Below are 23,142 nucleotides of genomic sequence, written 5' to 3'. Positions count from 1 at the left end.
TGGAATGACCAATATTTCAGACTTCAGACTGCCGAGAGAGATGTTTGCTCCCTCCCACAAATATGGATATGCTAAAATATGGCCAGAGAACTGCACTGCTCCTGTTCCCAGCAATATTTCATCCCAGACTGGCTGTCAGATTAAAACTTTGCCATCTGGACTGGCAGAACTTAGGATATCTCCTGGAAAACAGGGATCCCAGGTTTGCAGCGAGCTGTGGTTACAACTTCCCAAACCACCATCAATTTTTCTAAATGTTAGACTTCAAAAATCACAGCACTGTAATTTATAGAAGTGCTGTGTTAAACACAGCAGAGGATTTTTCCAAAAGCTGGCTTTTGCTTTGCCTCACTCCAAGTCTGCATGGGAGGGTTGAGGGGAAGGCAAGGCAAGGGAAATTCCATTTTGAACATACAGGAAGCAACAGTTGTGACATTTTTACCTATCCACCAGCCTAGGTGGGTGTCCAGGTGTTAGACAGAAATCCTTGGGGATGTACGCTCCCATCCACCTCCAGCCAGGCTCCTGCCACCATCAGTTTTCTCAGGTGTCTCCACACGAGGCACCTTCACTTCCTACAAAGCCTTGCTGCTATCACTGCTCTCCTCCACTCTTGGATCTCTGGGCCTCTCTCCCTCCCTCTCTCTGGTACTTCCCAGAGCATCCCTTTGCACAGGGCAGGTCCCTGGATGCTCCCCTGGCACCCTGGCCACCCCCACAGACATGGCCCTGCTGCCTGTGGGGATGGCTGGGCAGTGAGCTGCTGTGACTGTGTCCCCAGGGAGTCACTCACTGCCCCTCCAAACTCTCCAGCTCTCCTTTTTTGCCTGCACGGCAAATGTCTGGACAGGATTTCCTGGGGCATTTGGGGCCACACTCAGGTCGGTGCCAAAGGTCCCACCCAGATGCTGTCAGCTGCCTGGGAAGGGAAGGTGGCTCTGCCAGTGCTGCTCTGGCCTCTTGGAGGCACAAACCTCTGCCCTGCCCTGCAGAGCTGGGGCTGAAGCTGCTCCTTGCCCACAAGGACAGAGAGGACAACCGAGCAAGGGCTGCTGAGTGTCTCAGCTCAGTGGCCCCAGGAGGGGTCTCTGAAGTGGTGGCAGGGCCAAAGTACTGCTGACTGACTGTCACAGCCAGAGAACACTGGCATCCATCCCCTGCTACACCCAAAGCTGCTGTCAGCCCATCCCCAAACACCCCTCCCAGGCCCTGGTGCTGGAGCAGTGACATCCCAGCACGAAAAGCACTTGGACAGGCTGAGATCAGCCCTGGGGCAGAGGGGGAGGTGAGCAGGGATGTCCCAGCCTGCAGCAGCCCCAGCACTTTGGGAATGCCAGGCTTCATCCCACGTTCCTTTATTCCCCACTGCCTTGGCTGTGTGCAGGAGGAAGGAATCACACAGCTCCACAAGATCTGTTTGAATCAGTGCCACATTTTCCAAGCAGCTTGGCAGCAGGGATTCCTTTGCCCACTGCAGTAATGCCATGACAGAAGGGTGGGAGCTGAGCTCACCATGGCACTCGTGATAGCAATACCAGGCAGTCATTGAAGCACAGGTGCTCAAATGCACATTTGCTGTTCAGCTCCAGGCTCTGAAGTGGCCCCACCAATGTGGTGGAGAGGCAGCACATGCAGACAGTCACCCCTCAGGTATCAACAGTTGCATTTTGAACCCGAGGCAGTAGAAATGTTGCTTGATTGCTAAAGGCCAACAAAGCAGAGGCAATGCATCAGGAGGTGGAAGCAGGGTGTTTCTTGAAGCCTTCCTGCTGTCCAGCCTTTCATTCTGGTTGTCCCTGCTTTATTCTGAAAGGCTGCAATGTCACCTGCTGATTGAAAAACAGCAAAAACTATTCCTGTACACAAAGACAGAGCTGCCAGGTCACTGAGGAATGATCCCTCAGTCTCAGGATGGTTTATCCTACGTGCAGTGGAATTTTCAGGATAAATCAGTGCTAAGGCACTCCCTTTCACCAGCTTTTTTCCTGGATTCATCCTGGCAGACCTACCCTGTGCTCAAAGCCTGATTCCAGCGGTGCTGCTAAAATCATCCAGCCCTGCCTCCCTGGCATCATGTGTTAAGCTGTGAGTGACTGGTGTGTTAGAGCAGGGTTACACAGCCACAGGCTGCCCAAATCCCTCATTCCAGCCCCTGCCTTCCTTCAGGGCTGCCCCACAGTCAGCAGGAATCCAAGCAGCCCTGCAAAGGCTGGGTTCATGTTTTGGGAGGTCAGGACCAGCTCCCTGGGATAATTATGCCCCTAATTACTTTTGAAAGGGTGGAAGTGTCTCCAATCCCATGAAGATCCAGGGCCAGGGCAGGAGAGCCCCTCACCTTTGGGCTTTGCACTCACAGATGCCCTGGGGCCCCTGCCCTGCCCTGCAGGCATGGTGTGACCCCCTCAGTGCCCCTGGGAATGCCCTGCAGAAGTGCCAGGAGTGATTCCCACCAGGAGAGCACAGGCATGCTCAGCTTTGCTCCCACATCCCTATGGAAGTAGGGGATGACACAGTGCAGTAACATCGACAGGGTTTGTGGGCCACTTCAGCAGATTGACTGGTCTGGGAAGAGGCTTCACCTGGGCTCTTGGGCATCTCTATCCTTCTCCAACCTTCTCCAGGTGGGATCTACAGATATTTGAGGCTCAGCTTCATCCCATTGGTGCTGGAGCCAAGCCCAGGAGCAGGACAGAGATGCCCAAATGCCTCAGGGCAGGGTCAGTGCTGGAGAGGGAGGAGCCCATCCCATTCAGGGCTGCATTCCTTGTTCCCAGGTGCCTGGCTTTGCCCAGGACAGTGCTGGCAGCAGCAGGGCAGTGCTGTGTGCTGGCCCCATGGAGCTGCCCATGTGCTGATCCCACAACTTTGCCAGGGAGCAAAGGCTTGGAGGAGAAGCTGGCTCACACCAGGAGTGTGAACTGGGGTCAGGAGAAAGGAATGTGGGTGTCTCAGAATTTTGCCAAACATCCCCAAGTTTTGTGTTCTTTAGGAACAAATGCTCCAAAGCCTTGTAGTCTCCAAGCCACAGTGAGCTTCTGAGCAGGAGCAGTTCCTCGTGGAGGTGATGCCTCGAGGAGCTGGAACAGAGGCTGGATGGAGTTCAGAGGAACAAATTGGAGATTCATTGAAGTGCCTTCAAAGGCCACACCCTGGCAGTACCTGGATGGCTCCAAGATGGAAGAAAAAGAGGGCTTGGCCACAAGATCTCACATTTTTATAAGTTTTAGTCCATTTGCATACAGGAGTCAACTGTCCAATTCATAGCTTCAAATGATGAAGTTTCATCCTCCTTGCTTGCTTGCCCACCCTCCTCTTCTCACGTTGTTGATACTTTGGGCCTGAAGTTTGAAGAGCTTGTCCTTGAGTCTCCAGCTAGAATAGGATTGTTTTGTGAAAAGATCCTAGTAACATTAATTCAAAGCTAAAAGTTGCACACCAAAACAGAACAGAAAAACTGAAAACCAAAGGTATCAGTTTATCCCCATCCCATTCCTATAAGATTGTTTTGTCTCCACCACCCTGTGAAAAGATCCCAGTAACACTTAATATAGAGCTGAAAGCTGCACACCAAAACAGAATAGAAAAACTTAAAACCCAAGGTCTCAGAGGGAGTTTGTGCTGTGGATAAAGGCTCTGCTTTATCCCACTGGGAGCCCTGGAGCCACAGGGAGATTCCACTGGCTCCTCTTGCCTGGGACTGGGGACAACACTGGCTCTGCTAGAGAGAGCCAGAAGCACTTCACCAGAGCCTGTCAGGATTGAAAATATTACAAAATTGCAGCAATTTCATTTGAGTTGCATCTAAGGAGGGGAAAAAAATTGAAGAGGGAGAGTCTGACAGCGTAGAAGCATCCTACTTCAATTTTCCTTTCAAATGGCTTCCTATTTTGATGGTATTTTGTATTTATTGGATTCAAACAGACCTGGAGTCAAACATCCTCAGTGATCAAAGTGAATTGGCAGGCTGAGGGGAGCTATTTTCTTGGAGGGTTTTTGTATCTCCAGGTTTCACCCTGGGTTAGAACAAAAATCCAGTTACCCATCATGAAAAGCTCCATGGAAGTGCCCGTTCTGTGATCTCCATCCCCTCAGCCCCACAAACAATTGGGTTCATTCCAGCAACAGCTGCCATGGGAGGAATTGCCTTTCCCTTTCAATCCAGAGAGGGAATAAATAAACACAGATGAGGCAGGGGTTGGGACAGAGGCTGTGGGGTGTTCCTGTCTCCTCTGAGCCCAGCAGGAATGTTGGCTGCAACTCGGGTCTGAAGGGGAGGGCCTGAAAAGAATCTGGAATTCGTCTGTCAAAACAGGTTCTTTCCACCATGCAGTGGAATCTGGGAGGGTTGTGGTGATCACACCTCCACAGTCACATCTCCCCACCAGTCTCCTTGCCTGCACTGCCCGTCCCATCCCCAGCCACAGGGAATGCCACAGGCAGCAGCTGCTCAGGGATAAGGCCCAGCTTTATGGAATATCTCCTCACTGAAGTCCCCATGGCAGAGCATGGCTGGGGCAGGAGGTGCACGAGCCACCTCCTTGTCTCTAACCCCGGCACCAACTCCTTGGCCCCAGAGCAGCTCTGGTGCCTCCAGCCGTGCACAGGTGCTCAGGTGCCCCCTGGGCACAGGCTGGCTCTCCGGATGCTGCCACAGGCACCTGGGGAACCCAAGGAACGTGGGGAAATCATCTTTCAGAAGCCAGCCAGTTACAGAAACTGAGCACTGGCAGGGAAGCTCAGTGCCACAATAGGCAGGACAGACCTGGAATTCCTGGTACAAACCACACTTCCCACCAGCCACACGTTGTTCTTGCCACTTCTGTCAAAGATGCAGGACCGGATTAACTCTCAGCTGCACTCTTGAGTGGTCGTCGTTCCCTGGCTCAGCCCTTCCCTCTCCCCCACCAATCTCATTCTTTTCAGCCACTTCAGGAGGCAGGACAGACTTTGCTCTTTGGGGCTGCACGAATTGTGTTTGTTCAGAGCAAAGAGGAGACCACCAGCATCACATCTGACTCAGCCGTTAATTAAGTGTTAATTGAGTATTAATGAGCTCAGCACACCAAGGAAGGGTGCTGAGTTCAGCTGGGGCAGCTGCTCCCTGTGTGTGGTGTCAAACCACCTGGTTTGTGCTGCCTTGTGAAAAACTTCCTGCAGCAAGGGGGAAAGTGTTGCTGGGTGTCCTTGGAGTGGGGAATGCTCCTACTTTGGGTTAAAATGCAGCTCAAGAAAATAGAACGTGGTGATTGTCTGCCTGGGGGAAGAGAGGTTTCAATCAATAAATAACCCCATAAATATCCCCTTTGTCCTGACTTTTCTCCACACACGTTCTTGCTCTTGTCTGAGATAAGCAGGTTAGCACCCCCCTGCCAACAGCACCCTCCTCTGCCTTCAGCCCCCCAGTCTTCCTCCCGGGCCCCTCCCTGCAGCCGGGAGAGTCCCTCATGGCCGGGACCCATTTATTTATCCTTGCTGGCCCAGCAGGGAGCCACAATAATGAATTACCAGCACTAATTAACCCCTGCTGCCCTGACTGTCTCTGCAGTGGCTACGACTTCGACTATGACTATTACAGAGACGATTTCTACGACAGGTGAGACCCCGGCCCGAGGGGCTCTGTGGGACGGGGGCGGGAGGGATTTGGGGCAGGAGGGATTCGGGGGCATGAGGGATTCAGGGGAAAGAGGGATTCGGGTGCAGGAGGGATTCGAGTGAAGGAGGGATTCGGGGGCATGAGGGATTCGGGTGCAGGAGGGATTCGAGTGAAGGAGGGATTCGGATGAATGAGGGATTCGGGGGCAGGAGAGATTCGGGGGCATGAGGGATTCGGGTGCAGAGGGATTCGGGGGCAGGAGGGATTTGCGGACAGGGGGGATTCGGATGAATGAGGGATTTGCGGGCAGGGTGTCCAGCCCAGCCTGTGGGCCGGCATCCCACGCCCCTGTCACCGGGAACGCTGCGGGGCTGCGGCGCTGCTCGGCAGGGCTGCCCCAGCCCCAGCTGCCTCCCTCCCCGCCCTTCCCCTCAGGATCTTCGAGTACCGGGGCCGGGTGTCGCCGGTGCCGCGGGTGGTGCCGGTGAAGCGGCCCCGCGTCACCATCCCGCTGGTGCGGCGCGTCAAGGCCTCGCTGCCCGTCAAGCTGTTCGCCAGGTCGGCCATCGCCAACAGCTCGGCCAAGCTCAAGCGTGAGTATGTGCCGGGGCTGGGGCAGCGCGGCGAGCCCCAAAAACACCTCCCCACAGCGGGAAACGGCACCTGGGGAAGGTGCGGTGCTGGACGTGGAGAGAGGGAGATGGGCATTTGGTGTGCTGGTCAAAGCATCCAAATGTATTGTGGGGTACGGCTGCTTATATACTTGTTCTATTCCAGCCACTATAAACTATAAATTCCAGCCTTTATAAACTAAAAACGTTCCTGATGGCAGCTGCATTACTGGATTTAGAAAGGCTGCCAGAAATATAATTGTACCAAAAGGTTTGATTCTTATACACAGAGTGATAGGGAGAAACATTTTAAAAGTTTTAGACTGATTTCTTACTATGTATTTAAAATTAACATAAAAATCCAATTTCACAGAACCCAGGAGCTCTACTCCTTGGGGTTCCAAGGGTGTTTCAGGAAGGTGAAGGATCCAATTTGATACGATTTGATTTGCTTTCAAAAATTTTTAATGTAAACATTAGTGTAAAGTCCTGGAGGAGCTGTAGTGCAGGTTCAGCCTGAGCTTGCCAAAGCCTGGGGCCAGCCTCTGCAGCCTGCCTGGACACAGCACCCCAGGCTCTTCCCTGCCTTCCAGCCTGGGGCTCCTCCTGCTCTTTGTGCCTGCTCAGGGAGCTGCCCTGGGCCGGGTGTGGGATGGGGCTGCTCTGCAGCGTGCTGAGTGCCTTCCTTTCCTTCCTTCCTCCCCCAAGTGAAGAGCAGCGAGCTGCAGACAATCAAAACGGAGCTGACACAGATCAAATCCAACATTGATGCTCTCCTGGGCCGGCTGGAGCAGATTGCTGAGGAACAGAAGCTGTCTGCAGGTCAGTGGAGGTGGGGATGCCTCGGGGCTGGCCTTGGGCATCACAAATTCCTCCAGGCTCTGACAGGGAAGTGTCAAACCCCAGGTTCCAGGGTAGAATCACAGGCCAAAATTACACACCAAAATTCCTGAGATTACAGAGTTGGGGTTTAAAATTATGAGAGTTTTTTTTTTTCTTTTATCATATAGTTTGTATTTTTTTTAGTTTGCTCTTTTTTGTTCTACTATTCTATTTTACTGTCACATGCTATTGTATTGTATCCTATTCTATTCTATCTTGTCCTGTCCTATCCTATTCCTTTCCCATTGCTTTCCTGTTAATTTCCTATCCTATTTCTATTTTATCCTATCCCTCTCCTATCCCATCCCATCCCTGTCATACCCATGTCCTACCCATATGCTATCTTACCCTACACTACCCCTTTCCCATCCCTTTCCCTATCCATATTTCTGTCCCATCCATATCCCTACCCCTGTTCCAGTCCCTATCCTATTCTTATCCCTATCCCCATGCTGTCCCCACCCTATCCCTATCCTATCCCTATCCTATTCCTGTCCCTGTACTATCCCTATCCCCATTTCTGTCTTGTCCTGTGCCTATCCCCATCCTGTCCCTATCGCTATCCCTGGCTCCCACCATCCTCCTGGGGGATGTGGAACCTTCACTGCCCTCTCCACGGTGTCCCAGGCTGCCTGCTCAAAATCAGCAGAACTCCCCATGGCAGGAAGAGTTCCCACCATTATCATTTCCCCTCCTGCTGCCAGTGCATGTGGGGCTCTCTGGCCCGGGGTCTGGCTGTGTCCCTGGTTCCAGCCCTGCTCTGTGGTGCAGGCCGTGTCCCTGGTTCCAGCCCTGCTCTGTGGTGCAGGCTGTGTCCCTGGTTCCAGCCCTGCTCTGTGGTGCAGGCTGTGTCCCTGTTTGCCAGCCCTGCTCTGTGGTGCAGGCCGTGTCCCTGGTTCCAGCCCTGCTCTGTGGTGCAGGCCGTGTCCCTGGTTCCAGCCCTGCTCTGTGGTGCAGGCTGTGTCCCTGTTTGCCAGCCCTGCTCTGTGGTGCAGGCCGTGTCCCTGGTTCCAGCCCTGCTCTGTGGTGCAGGCCGTGTCCCCGGTTCCAGCCCTGCTCTGTGGTGCAGGCTGTGTCCCTGGTTCCAGCCCTGCTCTGTGGTGCAGGCCATGTCCCTGTTTGCCAGCCCTGCTCTGTGGTGCAGGCCGTGTCCCTGGTTCCAGCCCTGCTCTGTGGTGCAGGCCGTGTCCCCGGTTCCAGCCCTGCTCTGTGGTGCAGGCTGTGTCCCTGGTTCCAGCCCTGCTCTGTGGTGCAGGCCATGTCCCTGTTTGCCAGCCCTGCTCTGTGGTGCAGGCCGTGTCCCTGGTTCCAGCCCTGCTCTGTGGTGCAGGCCGTGTCCCTGGTTCCAGCCCTGCTCTGTGGTGCAGGCTGTGTCCCTGGTTCCAGCCCTGCTCTGTGGTGCAGGCCGTGTCCCTGGTTCCAGCCCTGCTCTGTGGTGCAGGCCGTGTCCCTGGTTCCAGCCCTGCTCTGTGGTCCAGGCTGTGTCCCTGTTTGCCAGCCCTGCTCTGTGGTGCAGGCCGTGTCCCTGGTTCCAGCCCTGCTCTGTGGTGCAGGCCGTGTCCCTGATTGCCAGCCCTGCTCTGTGGTGCAGGCCGTGTCCCTGGTTCCAGCCCTGCTCTGTGGTGCAGGCCGTGTCCCTGGTTCCAGCCCTGCTCTGTGGTGCAGGCTGTGTCCCCAGCTGCAGCCCTGACGTGGCCGTTGTCCCCGCAGAGGCCCGGAAGAAGGTGGAGAGCAGCAAGAGCGAGGTGTCCCAGGAGGACACGGCCTCCGAGGCCGAGGCCACCGCGGAGGAGCCGCTCAACGGGGACGAGGAGGAGGGGCTGGCACGGGAGGAGTGTGAAGATGAACTGGTGAGAGGGCTTGGGTAATGCATCCCTGCAGCAAAGGAGCGGGCCACAGTTTTACTGGAACCTGCCAAATCTCCAGGAAAAGTAGTTTTTTCTTCCTCCAAAGAAATTGCTGTATTTAAATCTGATTGTTGTCACAACTTCTTCTTCCAAGCTGCTCTGCTGCCCGTGCAAACACGTAGAAGTGCTGAAGAAACATGGTTGGCTCTTGAAATTCAGACACTTATCCTTGATTTCACAGCCAGGAGTGGTTTAAACCAATCCACTCTGCTCCCAAGTGATTCTTAGATGGATTTAAACACATGGCAAAGACAGACTGGGTTAGATGAGCTGCGTTTGCAGTGCCCCTGCAGCTGACCAGACATTCACAGAGTAACAGAAGGGTTTGGATTGGAAGGAACCTTAGAGAACTTCTCATCCCACCCCCTGCCATGGCAGGGACACCTTCCACTGTCCCAGGGTGCTCCAAGCCCTGTCCAGCCTGGCCTTGGACACTGCCAGGGATCCAGGGGCTGCTCTGGGCACCCTGTGCCAGGGCCTGCCCACCCTCACAGGAAGGAATTCCTTCCCAATATTTCATCTATCCCTGCTCTCTGGCAATATGAAGCCATTCCCCTTGTCCTGTCATTCCAGGCCTTTGTCCAAAGTCCCTCTCCAGAGGCACTTGTTCCATGGCACAAGCCAAGGTCTGACCCCAGCAATGTGTGGGGCACACAGCAGCCCCACTGCTCCTAGAGCTGCCCCAAACAGGGGTGTTCCTGGTGAACCCAGAGACAAATCTGTGCATTTGGATGGGAGCCCAGTGTTTGGGTACAGAGCAGGCACTGTGGTGAGACTGGCAGCACTGTCATTTATCCCAACCCAAAACCCTGCTGAGAGCAGGATCAGCTCCAGATCCAGGCTGTGAGGGCAGCAGGGCTCCAGGGTAGAAGGACATGACCTTCTCTGAGTGGCCCCAGGAGCAGCTCCAGTCCCTCCCCACCCCAGCACTGGTGTCAGCAGAAGTGAGGATGAAGCTCAGCATCCCTCTCCTCTTCCTCAGCCCCCATCCCTGGGGTGCCCACACCACACATCCAGAGCCCTTCCCAAGGCCTTAAACTGCTCCAGCTCCAAGCACTCCCAGCTGGTTTGTGCTCTCCTGCTCTGTCCTGATGGAGCCATGCTGGCTGAGGGCTCTGAACTGGGTCCTTGAGCAGTTTCAGGTCTGGGGCCTCGTGGCTGGAGTTCCTCAGCCCTGCTGGAGGGGAGAGGTCACTCCAGGCACTGGGAAGAAGAAAGGCACAAGCTGTGTCAGGAAAAATAAGGCCAGGTTTGAATTACATCAGGGCAAACAGATGGTAGACATTAGAGGGAAACTTGCTGATGTTAATGATGATAAAGCAGCACACAGCCTGTCAACAAAAAATGTGCACTTCTCTGCCTTTGCAGGGGTAAGAAAACACTGGAGAGACATCTGCTGGCAGTGGTTTGGGAAGAGCTGGTCCTCATTAAGAGGAGAAGAAAAAGATGACTGTTTCAGCTCACATCTCTATTTTCTGTAACTCCCTGGTCCTGATGTGGCATCAAGACCAGAAATGTTCCACTGCCAGCCTCAGACAGGCTCCCATGGATGGTCAGGGCAGAGCTCACAGCACTGAGCAGTCCTGAGGTGCCCCAGTTCCTGGGAGTGACTCCTTTATCCCACTCCCCAGTGTGGCTGTCACCACTGCTGTCCATGGACATGGCACCCACATGGGCTCTATGGGGCAGGAGGGTGGCAGGAGAAGAACCAGAGGTCACTCAGACAGAGCTGAGGGAATGTTTTGAGTTCTGAGCCATAAATTTGGATGTACTGTACTCTGTACTCTGTACTGACCATGGCAGTACTCTGTACTGACCAACTGGATTGGTGGTCAGTACTATTTACTACACTTAGTAGGGGATACAAAGATTGTTGTGTATTAAATGTCACATGTGTGCAAAAAATGTCACCTGCCAGCCCATCAATGCCTGGTGTCAGCTGAGGAGTGTCTTGGGGGATGGCCCTGCTCAAGGGGAGATCCCTGCACACAGAGGGAGGGATTTCTGCAGGGAAAGCTAAAGGACTCCTGATGTGGTCAGGTATTTACAGAACACTGTGGTTGATTTGCAGTCAGATTTTCTTCTCATTTCATGCAGTTTTGGTCATTTATCTGCCCAGTCTGCATCTAAACAGTTTTTGGGGTTGGTGCTGGGTGCCCACTGAAAGTCTCACACCGTAGGAGTCTGGGTGTCCTGGCCTCCTTGGCCTCCAGAGAGGTTTCACATGGGATTTTACCAAGCAGATTCCTGAGCAAGCCCAAATGGATCTGATCCTGCTCTTGGTGTTGGTCACTTCTCTGGGGTACTCAGGGTCACAGTCCCATGGCTCTGCAGCCAAGGCTTCTCTCCACCTTCACATCCCTGACCAGGTGTTCTTGGCCCTCAGGAACCAGAGCGATGCCTCCCCTGCTCAGCTGGGTCAGAACTTACTCTTGATGCTGTCCCAAAGTCTTCTGTTTCTTGCTCCAGCCCTGCTCCTTCCCCCAGATGCCCGGGGGTCCCCAGGGGTCTGTGCACCAGTGGTGTGCAGGGTATCAGCAGCTGGGCTGGCCCTGATCCTCCCCCACAGGCTCCCAGCCCATTCCAAGGCACATCCCAGTGCAGCTGGCTCTGCCTGCCCTGAGCAAGGCCACCTCTCCTGGCCTTCAGGCACAGCCTGTTCCCTTTCCTTTCTTTTTGGAGCTCCTCATGCCCCCTGCAGAGAGCTCCTGGATCCATTTCCATCCCTGAAATCCTCACCCTGTGCAGGAGGTCAAACACCTCTGCTGAGCACCCCATTCCCCAGTGATGCTGCTCTGCACAGCAGCTCCAGGAGCAAATTCCACTGAGAATGGCTGGAAAAGACTTACAAGACCATCAAGGCAGTCCAAACACATGGTGTGCTTTCCAAAGCCCTGCCTGGAGAGCAGTTCAGCACCATTATTACTAGAAAGGCCATTATTGTGGCCTTTGGAGTGCTGGATGAGTGTTACCATTCTGGATAATGAGTTCTGCTGCAAGCTGGGACCAGTTCCTGTGCTCAGCAGCAGAATCAGGACATTGATTTGCCTTTGTGGACTGAGGTGCCTTGGCAGCACTGGGCAGTTCAGGGAACAAGAAACAGGATGAGAGGAAACGGCCTCCAACTGTGCCAGGGGAAGTTTAGACTGGAGATCAAGGAAATTTCTTCACTGAAAGGGTGATCAGGCATTGGAACAGCTGGGAAGTGAACACGGACGTGCTGGGTTAATGGTGGGACTTGATGATCTTGGAAGTCTTTTCCAATCTGAATGATTCTGTGATTCTATTACTTCCAAGCCCTGGAGGGAATTACCCACCCCAGGTCTGTTTGGCAGAGCTGTTTCAGAATCAGGAGCCAGAGGAGACTGGTGTTTCTGCCAGGTGTCCATACCAGGTGTGTTTTGTAGCTCGTCCATCACGCTGAGCACCCCTGGCACTGCTCTCCCACAGCAGGGGACCAGCTGGTGACCACATGTGAGGTGTCCCAGTGTCCCAGGCAGGGCAGCAGGGACACAGGGTGATTCACTGTTTGTGGTTCCCTTTTCCCTGCAGGAGAACAGCCATTACACAGACGTGGAGGATGCCAGGCTACAGTAACCAGGTACAGCTCCCATGCTGCTGATGGAGCCAGAGCTCTCATTCTGTGCCTCTTGGGCCTGGGGGGTTGCTGCTTCAGGAGAGGCTCTTTTCCACTGATCCTCTGTGTTTTCCTAGCATGGAGCTTGGCTGCTCAGCTGGGTCACTGGCCAGCCCTTCACCCCTTTTCCTGAGTGACAAATCTCTGGAGTTCAGGGACAATGCTGTAGCTCCCCCTTCTCTCCTTGCAGCTGTGAGCAACAGTGTGAGGAAAGCACGAGGCTAAACCCTGTCCTGGCACGTTGAGCAAGGCAAGCTGAATGGAAGTGCTGCTGTCATCTCTACCTGGCATTCAAAGGAGAAACATGGCCCGACATCTTCCATCCATCTGTAAAGCAAAGGCAAAGAAAACTCATCCTCCCAGCAGATCCCCACCACCCCTGCAATGGATTTGGAGCTCTGCAGCCAGCAGAGGCAGGAGCCAGACCTGCACAACCCAGAGCCACCACAGAGCCCAGGAGAGCAGGTGTGTCCCCAGGGCAGCCAGAGGTGTTCCAGAGCTGCTTGCAGGAGAGCAGAGAGAGCTCAGCCCAGCCCAATAAAGACATTTCCTGTGTGAGGTGAGAGCCAGAGCATTTCCTAACTGAGGGAGAAGTAGTGTCAGTCTGCACAGTTTGTGTTCTTGTGCTGAGGATGCTGTTGGTCAGAAGCTGTGGGGTGAGCTGTCCTCCAGCACGGCCACCTCCTGCCACCTCTCTTGTGCCCCATGAGCTGCTGTGTGTCCACGGTCACTTCAGGTGGAAAGGAGTCAGGCTGGAGCAGCTGCTGTGCTCTGGGAAGCTGCTTGAGGAGGGAAGGGGAGAGGAAGCTGCAGGAAAGCAAGTGACCCCAAGCAGGAGAGAGCCAGCAATCATCACCCTGAGTGGTTTGGTGTCCTCATTCTCCACCGTGTCAGGGCTGAGCAAGCCTCTGCAGAGTGAGGGGCGTGGATGAGACCCTTTCCTTGGACCAGCTGCTCCTGGAAGGGATGTGGAGCACCCAACTCCTGCAGGCTGGAGTCAGAGACCTTCCCTGGCTGCCCACACCTCCTCCTGCCCCGGCCAGGGCGCGTCAGGAGCGTGGTGTGACCGCTCTGCTCCTGCCTGAGCTCTGTGGCCAGGGTGAAGCGTGCCCGAGGCTGGGCACAGGGAGTGCTCTGGGCATGGTGCAGGTGGGTGTGCAGCAGCCCCCAGCTGCTGTGCCCCCTGCCCCGTGCTGTGAGCACAGGGCTCGTCGTGGGACCCAGAGAGGCCTCAGCCGTTCTCTCCTCGTTTCTCCTTCCTGGGCTCCTCCCATTTTCTCGGGGACTGAAACTCACACAGCACTTTACCCACACCTGGTGTGTCCTGCCTGCCCCTTCCCCTCCAGAACACACAGCAGTGCTTGGAACCCAGAGCAGTGTCCACACCTTCCCCTGGCCAGTCCCTCCCACACCACACCTGAGTGGTCCTGAGTGCTCCAACCTCGTCCACAGCATCTCTTGGAAGGGTGAAGGGAAAACAGCTCCAGGGGTGACACTGCCCTGCCCCTGGTGCCATCCTGGAGCACGCATGGCTCTTGAAGCACAAAGTTTTCTTTGCATTTCTTAGTTTGGGCTGCTTGAGGAGGGGTTGGAGGGAGCCCTGTGCTTGCCCTGCCCTTTGGCAGTTCCTGTGCAAAGTCTGCACCAAGGTGTCCCGAGCCGTTCTCCAGGCCTGGAGAGATGAGCTGCAGGTTTGGCTGTGAACTGACTGTGCTGCTGCTGTTTGGGAGAGGTGACCTTGTACATATGATCCTGTATAATAAAAGAAAGAAATCTAATTTGCTTCCCCTCTTTTCTCTCTGCCATACACACACACTTGTTTTTTCTATTCCAGACAAGTCTTTTTTCCCTTTCCAAGCCTCAGCTCTGCCTGTAAGATTTACTTGCCCTTGCCCAAGGTGTATCCCACTGGGCTGAGCAAAATATCTGTGTTCACAGGAGTTCTTGGGTTTTCCCTGGAGGCTTGGAAGCTTCTTTGATGCAGGAGAGCAGGGGCCAAATCCAGGCCTTTAATCTCTGGACTTTGCACTGGTCCAGCTCATAACAAACTGGAAAAGTCTGGCTGCTTTACCGGGCTGCACAAGCCAGCAGTGCAAAAAACTGCTCCTTAAGCAAGTGTTGCTCTGGTGACACCAGAGCATGTCAGGAGGGTCCCATGACCCTGAATGGTTGGGGTTGGAAAGGACCTTAAAGATGATCTCCTGGGGCCACCTTCCACTGGACCGGGTTTCTCCAAGGCCCATCCAGCCTGGGTGGGTTCCTTGTGGCTGAGCTTACCATCCAGCCCTGGGGAGCAAAACTGAGTTCCTGGTGAGTCTGAGACGATTGAGCACCCACCTGTCCATCCACGCTGCCATCAGTTCCCTCCAAGGTGAGAATTGGCAGCAGCAGACTGATGGCTGGGTGTCTGTGTGGAACAACAGGAGGGGGGGGAAAGCCCCAAAACCAAGGCAAGTCAAACTGGCTGTCGAGAAGATGAGAATCAGCCCAGCCCTCAGTCTGCTGGGCCATGTACCCAGCTGTGAGAGCTGCAGGGCCTCAGGGGCTCAGGCTGGCTCAGCCCTGGAGCACAGACGAGGCCTCCCAGCAAAGAGCTGCCTTGATTTTGTTCATTACTTTGGGAGGAGAGTGAGGGAGCTCTCAGCAGGCCCCTGCAGGGCAGTTCTCTCTGCTCCTGGCTGGAGTTGTGGGGTTTTGGTGCTCAGTGAGGTCTCTCTGTGAGCTGGCAGAGAGCCCAGGTGGGGGCTGGGATAGGGACATCCCCACCCCTCCATTCACCCTCTGGGCCATGAAGCACCTGCAGAGCTCCCTGCTGGCTCCTCTGGTCTGTCAGGAGAGGAGTGGGGGCCCAGAGGGGTCACCCCTGCTCTGAGCATGGTTTTCCCTCAGACCCATTTGAAGGAAAAGCCCTCTAAGTTCATCCAGCCCAGGTTCCCCCAGCTCTGCCAGGCCATCACTGACCCACGTACACATCACCTCTTTTAAACCCCTCCAGGGATGGGGACTCCACCACTGCCCTGGGCAGCTGTTCCAGTGCTTGACCATCACAAAATGACATTTTCCATAGTATCCAGCCTAAACCTCCCCTGGAACAACCTGAGGCCATTTCCTCTTCAAATATCCCTTGATAGCTGGGGAAAGAGACCAGCCCCCAGCCACATTCCGTAAAGGAGGGAGATTCTCCTTAGTCCTGCTCTTGTTCCTGATGTATTTACAACCACATTTTTTATTGTCTCCTATGGCAGTAGCCAGATAAGTTCAAGTTGAGATTTGACCCTTCTTATTTTCTCCCTTCATAACCCCACAACATCCTTGTTGTTGTTCCCTGTTCTTCCAAAAGTCAAAAATTCTACTTTTCTCCTTAGTTCCAAGCAGAAGTTCAGCCAAGCCAGTTTTCTTCCCCATCCCATGTTTTGGCTCGCAGGCGCAGCCAGCTCCTGGCCCTTCAGGGTTGTCCTTCCTGACAGAGGTGTGGTCCTCCCCAGGCCCTTTGAACATCCATGACATAAAAAGATGTGTCAGATCCCATTAGCTCTTGAATGAATGTAAAGGCTCCCACCCTGTTTCACTCCACCTCCTTTTCCATGGTCCAATGTCCCCACGGAGTCGCTCCCTGTAAATTGTCCCTGCCCTGCTGGGATGTGGGAAGACAAGGGTTGGGCCAGTCCATTCTCTCCAGAACAACCCCACAGGCAACAATTAATTCCACAGCTGCATATGCTGAAGAAAAGTGACCAACATAAACTGAGCAGCTCAACTGGGCAGCTCAACTGAACATACACAGCTGCCATGGTGTGAGCTTGAAAAAAGAAATAAAACTTTTGTGAAAGATTTCCCCCACCACCCACAGAGGGAAGGTCCCATTCCCAAGTGTCCTGGACCTCACCTGGCTTCTCACTTGTGCTGCTGTTTGCTCCCATCCCATCAGTGCCAAAAAGCAGCATGGTCTTGCTTAGAAACACCCTCAAAGTCTCAGTCCCTGCTGCCTGCCTGCACCTCTGCAAAGGGAACAGGAATGTCTGAGGCTGCTGACACACTTTGGGGTAAATGGCATGGCATGGCAGCAGATTCTTAGGAAGCTTTGGTGCTCTGGTTCCCCCACACTGGCCTGCACAGGCATTAGAGCAGCAGAGCAGGGTTCCTCCACTCCCAAATGCTCCTTCCATTGCTTCTGGACATGGACAAACAGTCACTGGGGCCAAAATGCCTGCAATCATTCATTCATTCAGTCTGAGTCAGGAGATGCAACAAAATCCCCCCACTGACTACTAATTCCCATTGACTTTGATGAGCATCACAGTTCCAGGCAGTGCAGCACTTGGGGAACATTTCTCTTACTGCAGCTGTAACAGGACTGTCCTTTGGGAATTTGTGAGAGCCACTTGTTGCTCCTGTCACAGTGGTTGTGTCCCTCCTGCATTTTCTTCTTGTTAACTGCAGGTTCAATTCCCTCTTCTTGATGCCTCAGGTTTAGCTTGTATATTCTTTTCACATTCTGTGCTGCTTTAGTGTGTAAGTCTGGGCTTCATATTAGGGGATGGTGAGCTCTCTGCACAGAGCAGGGAGACAAAACAATTCCTCCTCTAGCTGGGGGCTGATCCAAATCTCAGGCCCAAGAGTATAAACAATGGCAGAATGAAGAGAGAAAAACAAAAAGGATGGGATTTCATGGGCTGGGGCTGTAATTGGACAGTGAACTCCAATCTGCAAATGGAGCAGAGCTGATCACAGTGACAGACCCCGTGAGCGCTCGTGCATTTTGGGACCATTTTGGTTCATCTTGGGTGCAGCCCTGGCTGGGCTCTTGTGCTGCCCAAGGTGGATCCATGGAGGCCTCTTAATAAACCCCTGCCTTATTCTTTATCTCTGTCTAGTCTCTGCTCTAGGTCAGCCTGCACATGGCATCATTCTCAGTAAAGTTTTACATGTGGAGATGTAACCCCCCAGGCTCCTGGGGGAGCTTGTCCATCCTCTGGCAGGAAAACACCCCCAGGCCTTGCATGGGGACAGTGGTGCCAAAGGACCCAGCTGCACTGGGGATGCTCTGCACAGAGGGCATGTGGCAGGAGGGACCCCTGCACTGCTCCAGCAAGAAAACACCGAGCTCAGCACCTTTCCTTGCCCAGATCTCCTCCCTGGCAGGGGGATTGCTGCCTCTGCCAGGCTGGCACAAGGGTGCAGAGCCCCCAGCTCTCCTTGGGTTTGCTCAGAGCTTCCTCGTGCTGGGTGAGCCCGAGCCAGGCGGGCTGAGGAGAGCAGGTCTGGCAGCACAGCTGGGACAGCCCCTCCTGCTCCAGCTCAGGCCCTCCCTGCTGTCCCCACAGCCTCTGGGCTGCTCTGGGCCAGCTCAGGAGTGGCCTCTGTGCCTGCAGCATCTCCAGAGGACAGAGGGGCTCCAGCCCCAGCACACTCCACCTTCTTCACGTCCAGGGATGTTCTTGGCCAGGGGCAGGATTTAAACAAAGAGTAGAGGGAAACAATGTGCTTCAACACATTGTTTAAATGAATTTGGGGAAAGTGGAGAAGGTCTGGAATTAAAAGCAAACTGCCATGTGTGCAGTATTCGAGACTCCACAGGCAGCCCCAAGCAGGGGCTTTCCCACCCACGGGGAAACCTCAACAGCCACACCTCGAGCCCAAATCCCCACATCAGGAGAGCCCCAGACAGCTCCCTCAGAAGAGAGAGAGCAACCACTCCTCCCTCTCTTGTTTGAGGGTGTCAGGGAGGGTGGGGACAAGGCAGCAAAGAAAAATGTTTTAAGCTTCATTTCAGATGAGCTCACATTTCTCAGAACTTATTTTTTCACAGCTTTGGTGGAAAAACAGCAATTTTGGTGCTGAACAAAAACATAGCACAAGGCCTGCAGCAGGTTCTGAGGGCCATGAACAGCACAGAGACATTTCAGTCCACAAAACAAAAAATGTAACTGAAAATTTATTTTTTATTTACCTTCTGTGCCTTATTTTCAAAATGAATCACATTTAGATTTCCTCCCTGTAATAAAGCACCTGCCACTGGTGACAATCAGGGCACAAACTGCTTCCACAGTCCTGCTCCCCCCCAGTGCAGTGCTCTCACACTGAAGAAAGAAATACACCAAACTTAGGGGATGATTACCCAAAGCAGGGCTGTGGGAAGAAACAATGAATTTTAAAAGTGATTTGCTTTACTGTAGAATGTAGAATTAAGGATGCTGCTTCTGTTAGAAAAAGCTTCTGTGAGCCCAGAGACCACTGTGGGGGATGCAATGGGCTGAAGAGGGAGGGAGGGACAGAGGTACCACACATTTCTGGTGGTTTCTGAGCAGAAAAATGCTTCCCAACACAGAGGTGAAGTGGTGACTGCTTTATTCCAGAATGATGCAGGTATTTGCAATGTGCAAAAAGGACAAAGGATGAACAGCAAGGAATGAGCCTGTCCATACAGACAGGAGCAGAGGGAAGTGAGGAAGTCTTTTTCTTCTGGTGAGGAAAACCCAGTTCCTTGGGTTTGCAGGGCAGCAACACATTTCCAGGACCAGCTGGAATTTCTCCTTCTGTATAAAGAACTGCTGCCTTGGGCTTGGGACAGACTGACAGCCATTCTGTATCAAGGATATGTAAGAGTGTAAGGGCTATGCTGTGATACCTCTGTGAAAGTTTATGCAGAGCTTATCTATATCCATGTATGGTGAAACACCTTCAGGAAAAGCTGTCTTCATGCTTTTCCTGAAAACTAAAGACTGGCTGAATGATGGCACTGCCCTGTCTTCATCACTGAAATAGATAAAATAATGAAAGAGTTAAAATAATGACTAAAAAAAAAGCTAAGATAATGAAAGAGCTGCAAACACCAAACTTGTTAGCCCAGGGACTGAAGCCAGGTGAGGTCCCCTCAAAGCAGAGGCTTGTCCAGGTGAGACAATGTGTGGTAAGGATCAGCACCAGCCCCAGAACTTGTTTCTCTTTAGGAGAAAAAGCTGTTTCACTTTAGGAGGAAGATATTGCAATGCAACATCTTCCCAAAAGCCTTTTCCCTCCTCCAGTCACAACATCATTTAAACAACTGATCAGAGCAAACTTTCTGCCCCTCAGCTCCTACATTTGAGGGAAAGGACACACGGAATTGTGCTCCTTTCTCTGCTGTGGGATTTGACTGCTCACCCAAAATCCTTTCAGCTATTAACCCAAACTAGAGCCACTTGAGCTTTCCCAAGGTGGACAAACCCCTGGAAGCAGAGCAAGCTGTGGACTGCCAGCTGTGCCTAGAAATGCAGAGAGCAGGATGAGGGCAGAGCCTAACCCTGGCTGCTCCCATGGACTCTGAAGGAATCCAGTCCTCTGCAGCCTCCAGCTGTGGGCCTGCTGCAAAAACCAGGAAAGGTTTTCACCAGGGCAGGCTTGTCCTGATCCCCCTGTGACCTGGGTCCTCTGCTGCTCTGGCAACAAGGCACTGACCCTCACCACAGCAGCAGAAAGAAAACTCAGAAAGAAAATCCAGCAATTCTTTTAGGAGCTGGAGAGGCTTTGCAGTTTGCTCCCCATCCAGACTGAAGCTGAACTGCTAAATTCTCGTGCAGCCACTGATTTCTGTTCAACCTCTGTGTCCAAATCCTTCTCACAGCCTGGCCTCTCACCTTCTTGGATACTATTCCAGTGATCTGGAATAAACCTCTAGGGGAAAACAGGGCCAGAACAGAGAGCTGGAGAAATGTTATTTAGAAGATGAACAGGTAAATTCTAATGATTCTCAGCTGTCAGCATCACACTCAATTTCCCATTTTCTTGATTTTCAGCAACTTCCTGCTGTTTCTATTCCTGTGCCTCCCCCCCAGCCACCACCACAGGTCCTTTCACCTGATTAAAGCTCAACACCTCCTGCATTTTGTGACAAACTGGTAGCAGCAGCTTTGAAAATCTGCTTTTTTCCTCCCCATGCTGACAACCCCAGGTGCCCCAGAAGCTGCTCCAGAGCTGCCCAAGCCCCAGATCTCAGGGTGTGGTGGCCATTCCTGGAGGACACACTGCACAGCGTCACAGGCTGGGACCAACCAGGAACTCCCAGCTCTCCATGGAGCCTTCTCATAAATGCTCCTCCTTTACACCAGCTGTGGTTACAAAAATGATTAAATTCTTGCTCTGGCCAGAAGCTCCCAGCAATGGAGTTTATTCTCACTGATTTTCATAGCAGCCAGTGATTTCAGCAGAACAGAAGCAAAGGAGCCCCAGGGCAGCTGATCCCACTGGGTTTTTGCTTAGTTAGGGGATGAGATGTTCCCCTGGTTACTTCAGGGACATAAGCAAGGTCCCCAAGCCCTTGAGCTGCAACCACCCGACAGTGGAGATAAAAGCACATCCTGGCAGAAGAGGGGATAAAGAGATTGTTCTTGCAAGGCATCAGTAAAGCTCAGGCTGACTGACCACAAGAGCAATTCTGTTCTCCAGGCACCTCTAGGAACAAGTCTCAGATGAGTTTCTCTTGAATGGTCTGGGCTGGAAGATGTTTCACCTTCAGTGCTGGGAAGGACCAGCCCTGCATTGCTCAGATTACTTGGATCAGGTGGAGAACTGGGCATGGCAAAACCCATGGAGAGGAGCAGCCCAGCTGTTGTTCACACAGAGACTTTCAGTACCTAAAATCTGGCTCCCACATCTCCACACAGCCAATTTTCAGCTCGGAGAGAAAAAACCAACTCTGCCTCCAAAAAGGCATCTGCACAGAGACACAGGGAACCACAACTCCTCTGTTAATAATTCCATCCCTATGCTGCTTTCTCCCAGCTAGCTCAAGTAAAAAACTTTTTTGCCTCTGAACACAACTGCACTTCAAATTCACATCAGCCTCACAAGCAGCATGAGGCATTTGTGTTCATACAACATTATTTAACTGTACTGGGAAGCTTTTCCTAAAAAACAAACAAAAAACAGCCCCGGCTGATATTTGCTCCTAGACAGGCTTTTCCTGCATTAGTGAGGTTATTCTTATTCCACAGCAGGATCTGAGCCTACAGCACAAGATGCTGCACTCAAATATCAGTCATTAAAAGCCTTCAGGGTTTCATGCACAGACTCAAAGCACATCTACAAAATACACCTATAAACTCTCCTGCAAGCCAGAGCTCACAGCTGAGAGGTTGGAACAATGATTTATTTCTTTATTAACCTGCATCTTTTTGATCCAATTTCACTAAATCAAACTTTTCATTTAAAGCACTGAAATACAGCACCAGCTCAAGGCCACACTGTATTTTTTAAAGTATGCTAAAGGCATTTGACCCAGGGAAAAACAAACACTTTAAAACAAAGTATCATTGCTCTTCAGCTATTTCAGGGTGCCCCACCAGCAAGTCACCAAAACAAAAAGGCAACTCGCACTTCTCCAAGGTTTAACTCCCAACAGGAGACTCTTTGCTAGAGGAAGAAACAAGAATACAACAATAATGTTACAAGAGGCACTGATCCTGGCTTTATTCACTTTAAGATACATCCAACATTGTTATAGCTCACTTGAAATTCAAAATGCTTTTGAGAAACCAACCATAAAACCTTGATTTTTCACCTTACAGCACTGTCAAAGTTTTCAAACAGCAAGTGAGTGACTCCCCAGCAATACTGTGCTCTGTGTTAACATACAAAGGTTAAAACTTAGTAGAAACCCTTCAAGTTGTGGTGTTTGCTGTATTGCCTTCAGAAGGACCAGCTCCCCTGGGGAGGAGGCTGCTCCCCTGACCCGCAGGGGTGGTGCCGGGGCCCTGAGCTGCTGCACCTTTCCCTCCCCCGGGACATTTTGGCAACCAAGTGACAACTGTCCCCACTTCTGCAACCCAGGGGGCACCTTCACTCCCCATCTGCATTCCCAGCTGGAAGAACTTCTCCACAAAACCCAGCGAGGACAGCACCAGGTGTCCCCTCGAGGTCACTGACACTGCCAGCAGAGGAAGGGCACGGGAAGATCCTGAAGCAAAAAGTGTTAATTTGGAACCCAAATTACTTGGCAGTGTCTCCTGCAAATTCAGGATTTATAGAAGACTGTGTTGCAGCCACCATACAATGACATTGAGACCTATTACTTTTTTGTTTTTTGCTGCATTTAGAGTCTTTTTAAAGTGATGAAGAGTGCAGGACTTCAGAAATATAAACGTTTCTCTATTAGAAATTGCAAAATTTAGTACTATGACACTATGAAAACTTACAGTACAGTTTATTGATTCTGTGTTAAGATTCAGCACCAATCTGGTGTCTGAACTGTCTCAGAGCTATTTTTGCCTAATTAAGCCTGTGCACAAGGCACCCATGGCTGTACAAGCAGGAGCAGGGCTCATGTTGGCCTGTCAGCCCTGGGACTGGTTTTTCTCTGTTTCATGATAGCATAACTAAAATAAGCCTGTTATGTAAAAGCAAAATAACCTTTATCTTAAAATTTCATTCTGGGTCTTGGACATAGCTCAGTGACATGATCTGCAGAAGAACACACCAACCATTCCCACCAGTGTTTGAAGAGGAAACTGAAGGAAAAATCCAAATCCAAGACAC

At 52.4% G+C, this 23,142-nt stretch overlaps 1 protein-coding gene across 7 annotated transcripts in view; it reads left to right on the top strand.

The window, feature by feature from the left end:
• RALY (RALY heterogeneous nuclear ribonucleoprotein) overlaps window positions 1-14,408 on the top strand; it is a 123,458-nt gene extending 109,050 nt beyond the window's left edge. For 5 of the 7 annotated variants that reach the window (XM_064391325.1, XM_064391326.1, XM_064391324.1 and 2 more), the window contains 6 exons: window positions 5,546-5,593; window positions 6,029-6,186; window positions 6,913-7,026; window positions 8,797-8,936; window positions 12,546-12,594; window positions 12,821-14,408. In XM_064391325.1, coding sequence (XP_064247395.1) covers window positions 5,546-5,593; window positions 6,029-6,186; window positions 6,913-7,026; window positions 8,797-8,936; window positions 12,546-12,590 — 505 coding nt within the window. In that variant the 3' untranslated portion in view covers window positions 12,591-12,594; window positions 12,821-14,408. Of the gene's footprint in view, window positions 1-5,545; window positions 5,594-6,028; window positions 6,187-6,912; window positions 7,027-8,796; window positions 8,937-10,361; window positions 12,388-12,545; window positions 12,595-12,820 lie in introns of all 7 variants that reach the window. The other 2 variants (XR_010348349.1, XM_064391327.1) reach the window with 2 other exon arrangements.
• The last annotated feature ends 8,734 nt before the right edge of the window (window positions 14,409-23,142 follow it).

This window comes from Passer domesticus, chromosome 16 (assembly GCF_036417665.1).
Source record: "Passer domesticus isolate bPasDom1 chromosome 16, bPasDom1.hap1, whole genome shotgun sequence".
NCBI lineage: Eukaryota > Metazoa > Chordata > Aves > Passeriformes > Passeridae > Passer > Passer domesticus.
This window is presented reverse-complemented; position numbering and strand designations above follow the sequence as displayed.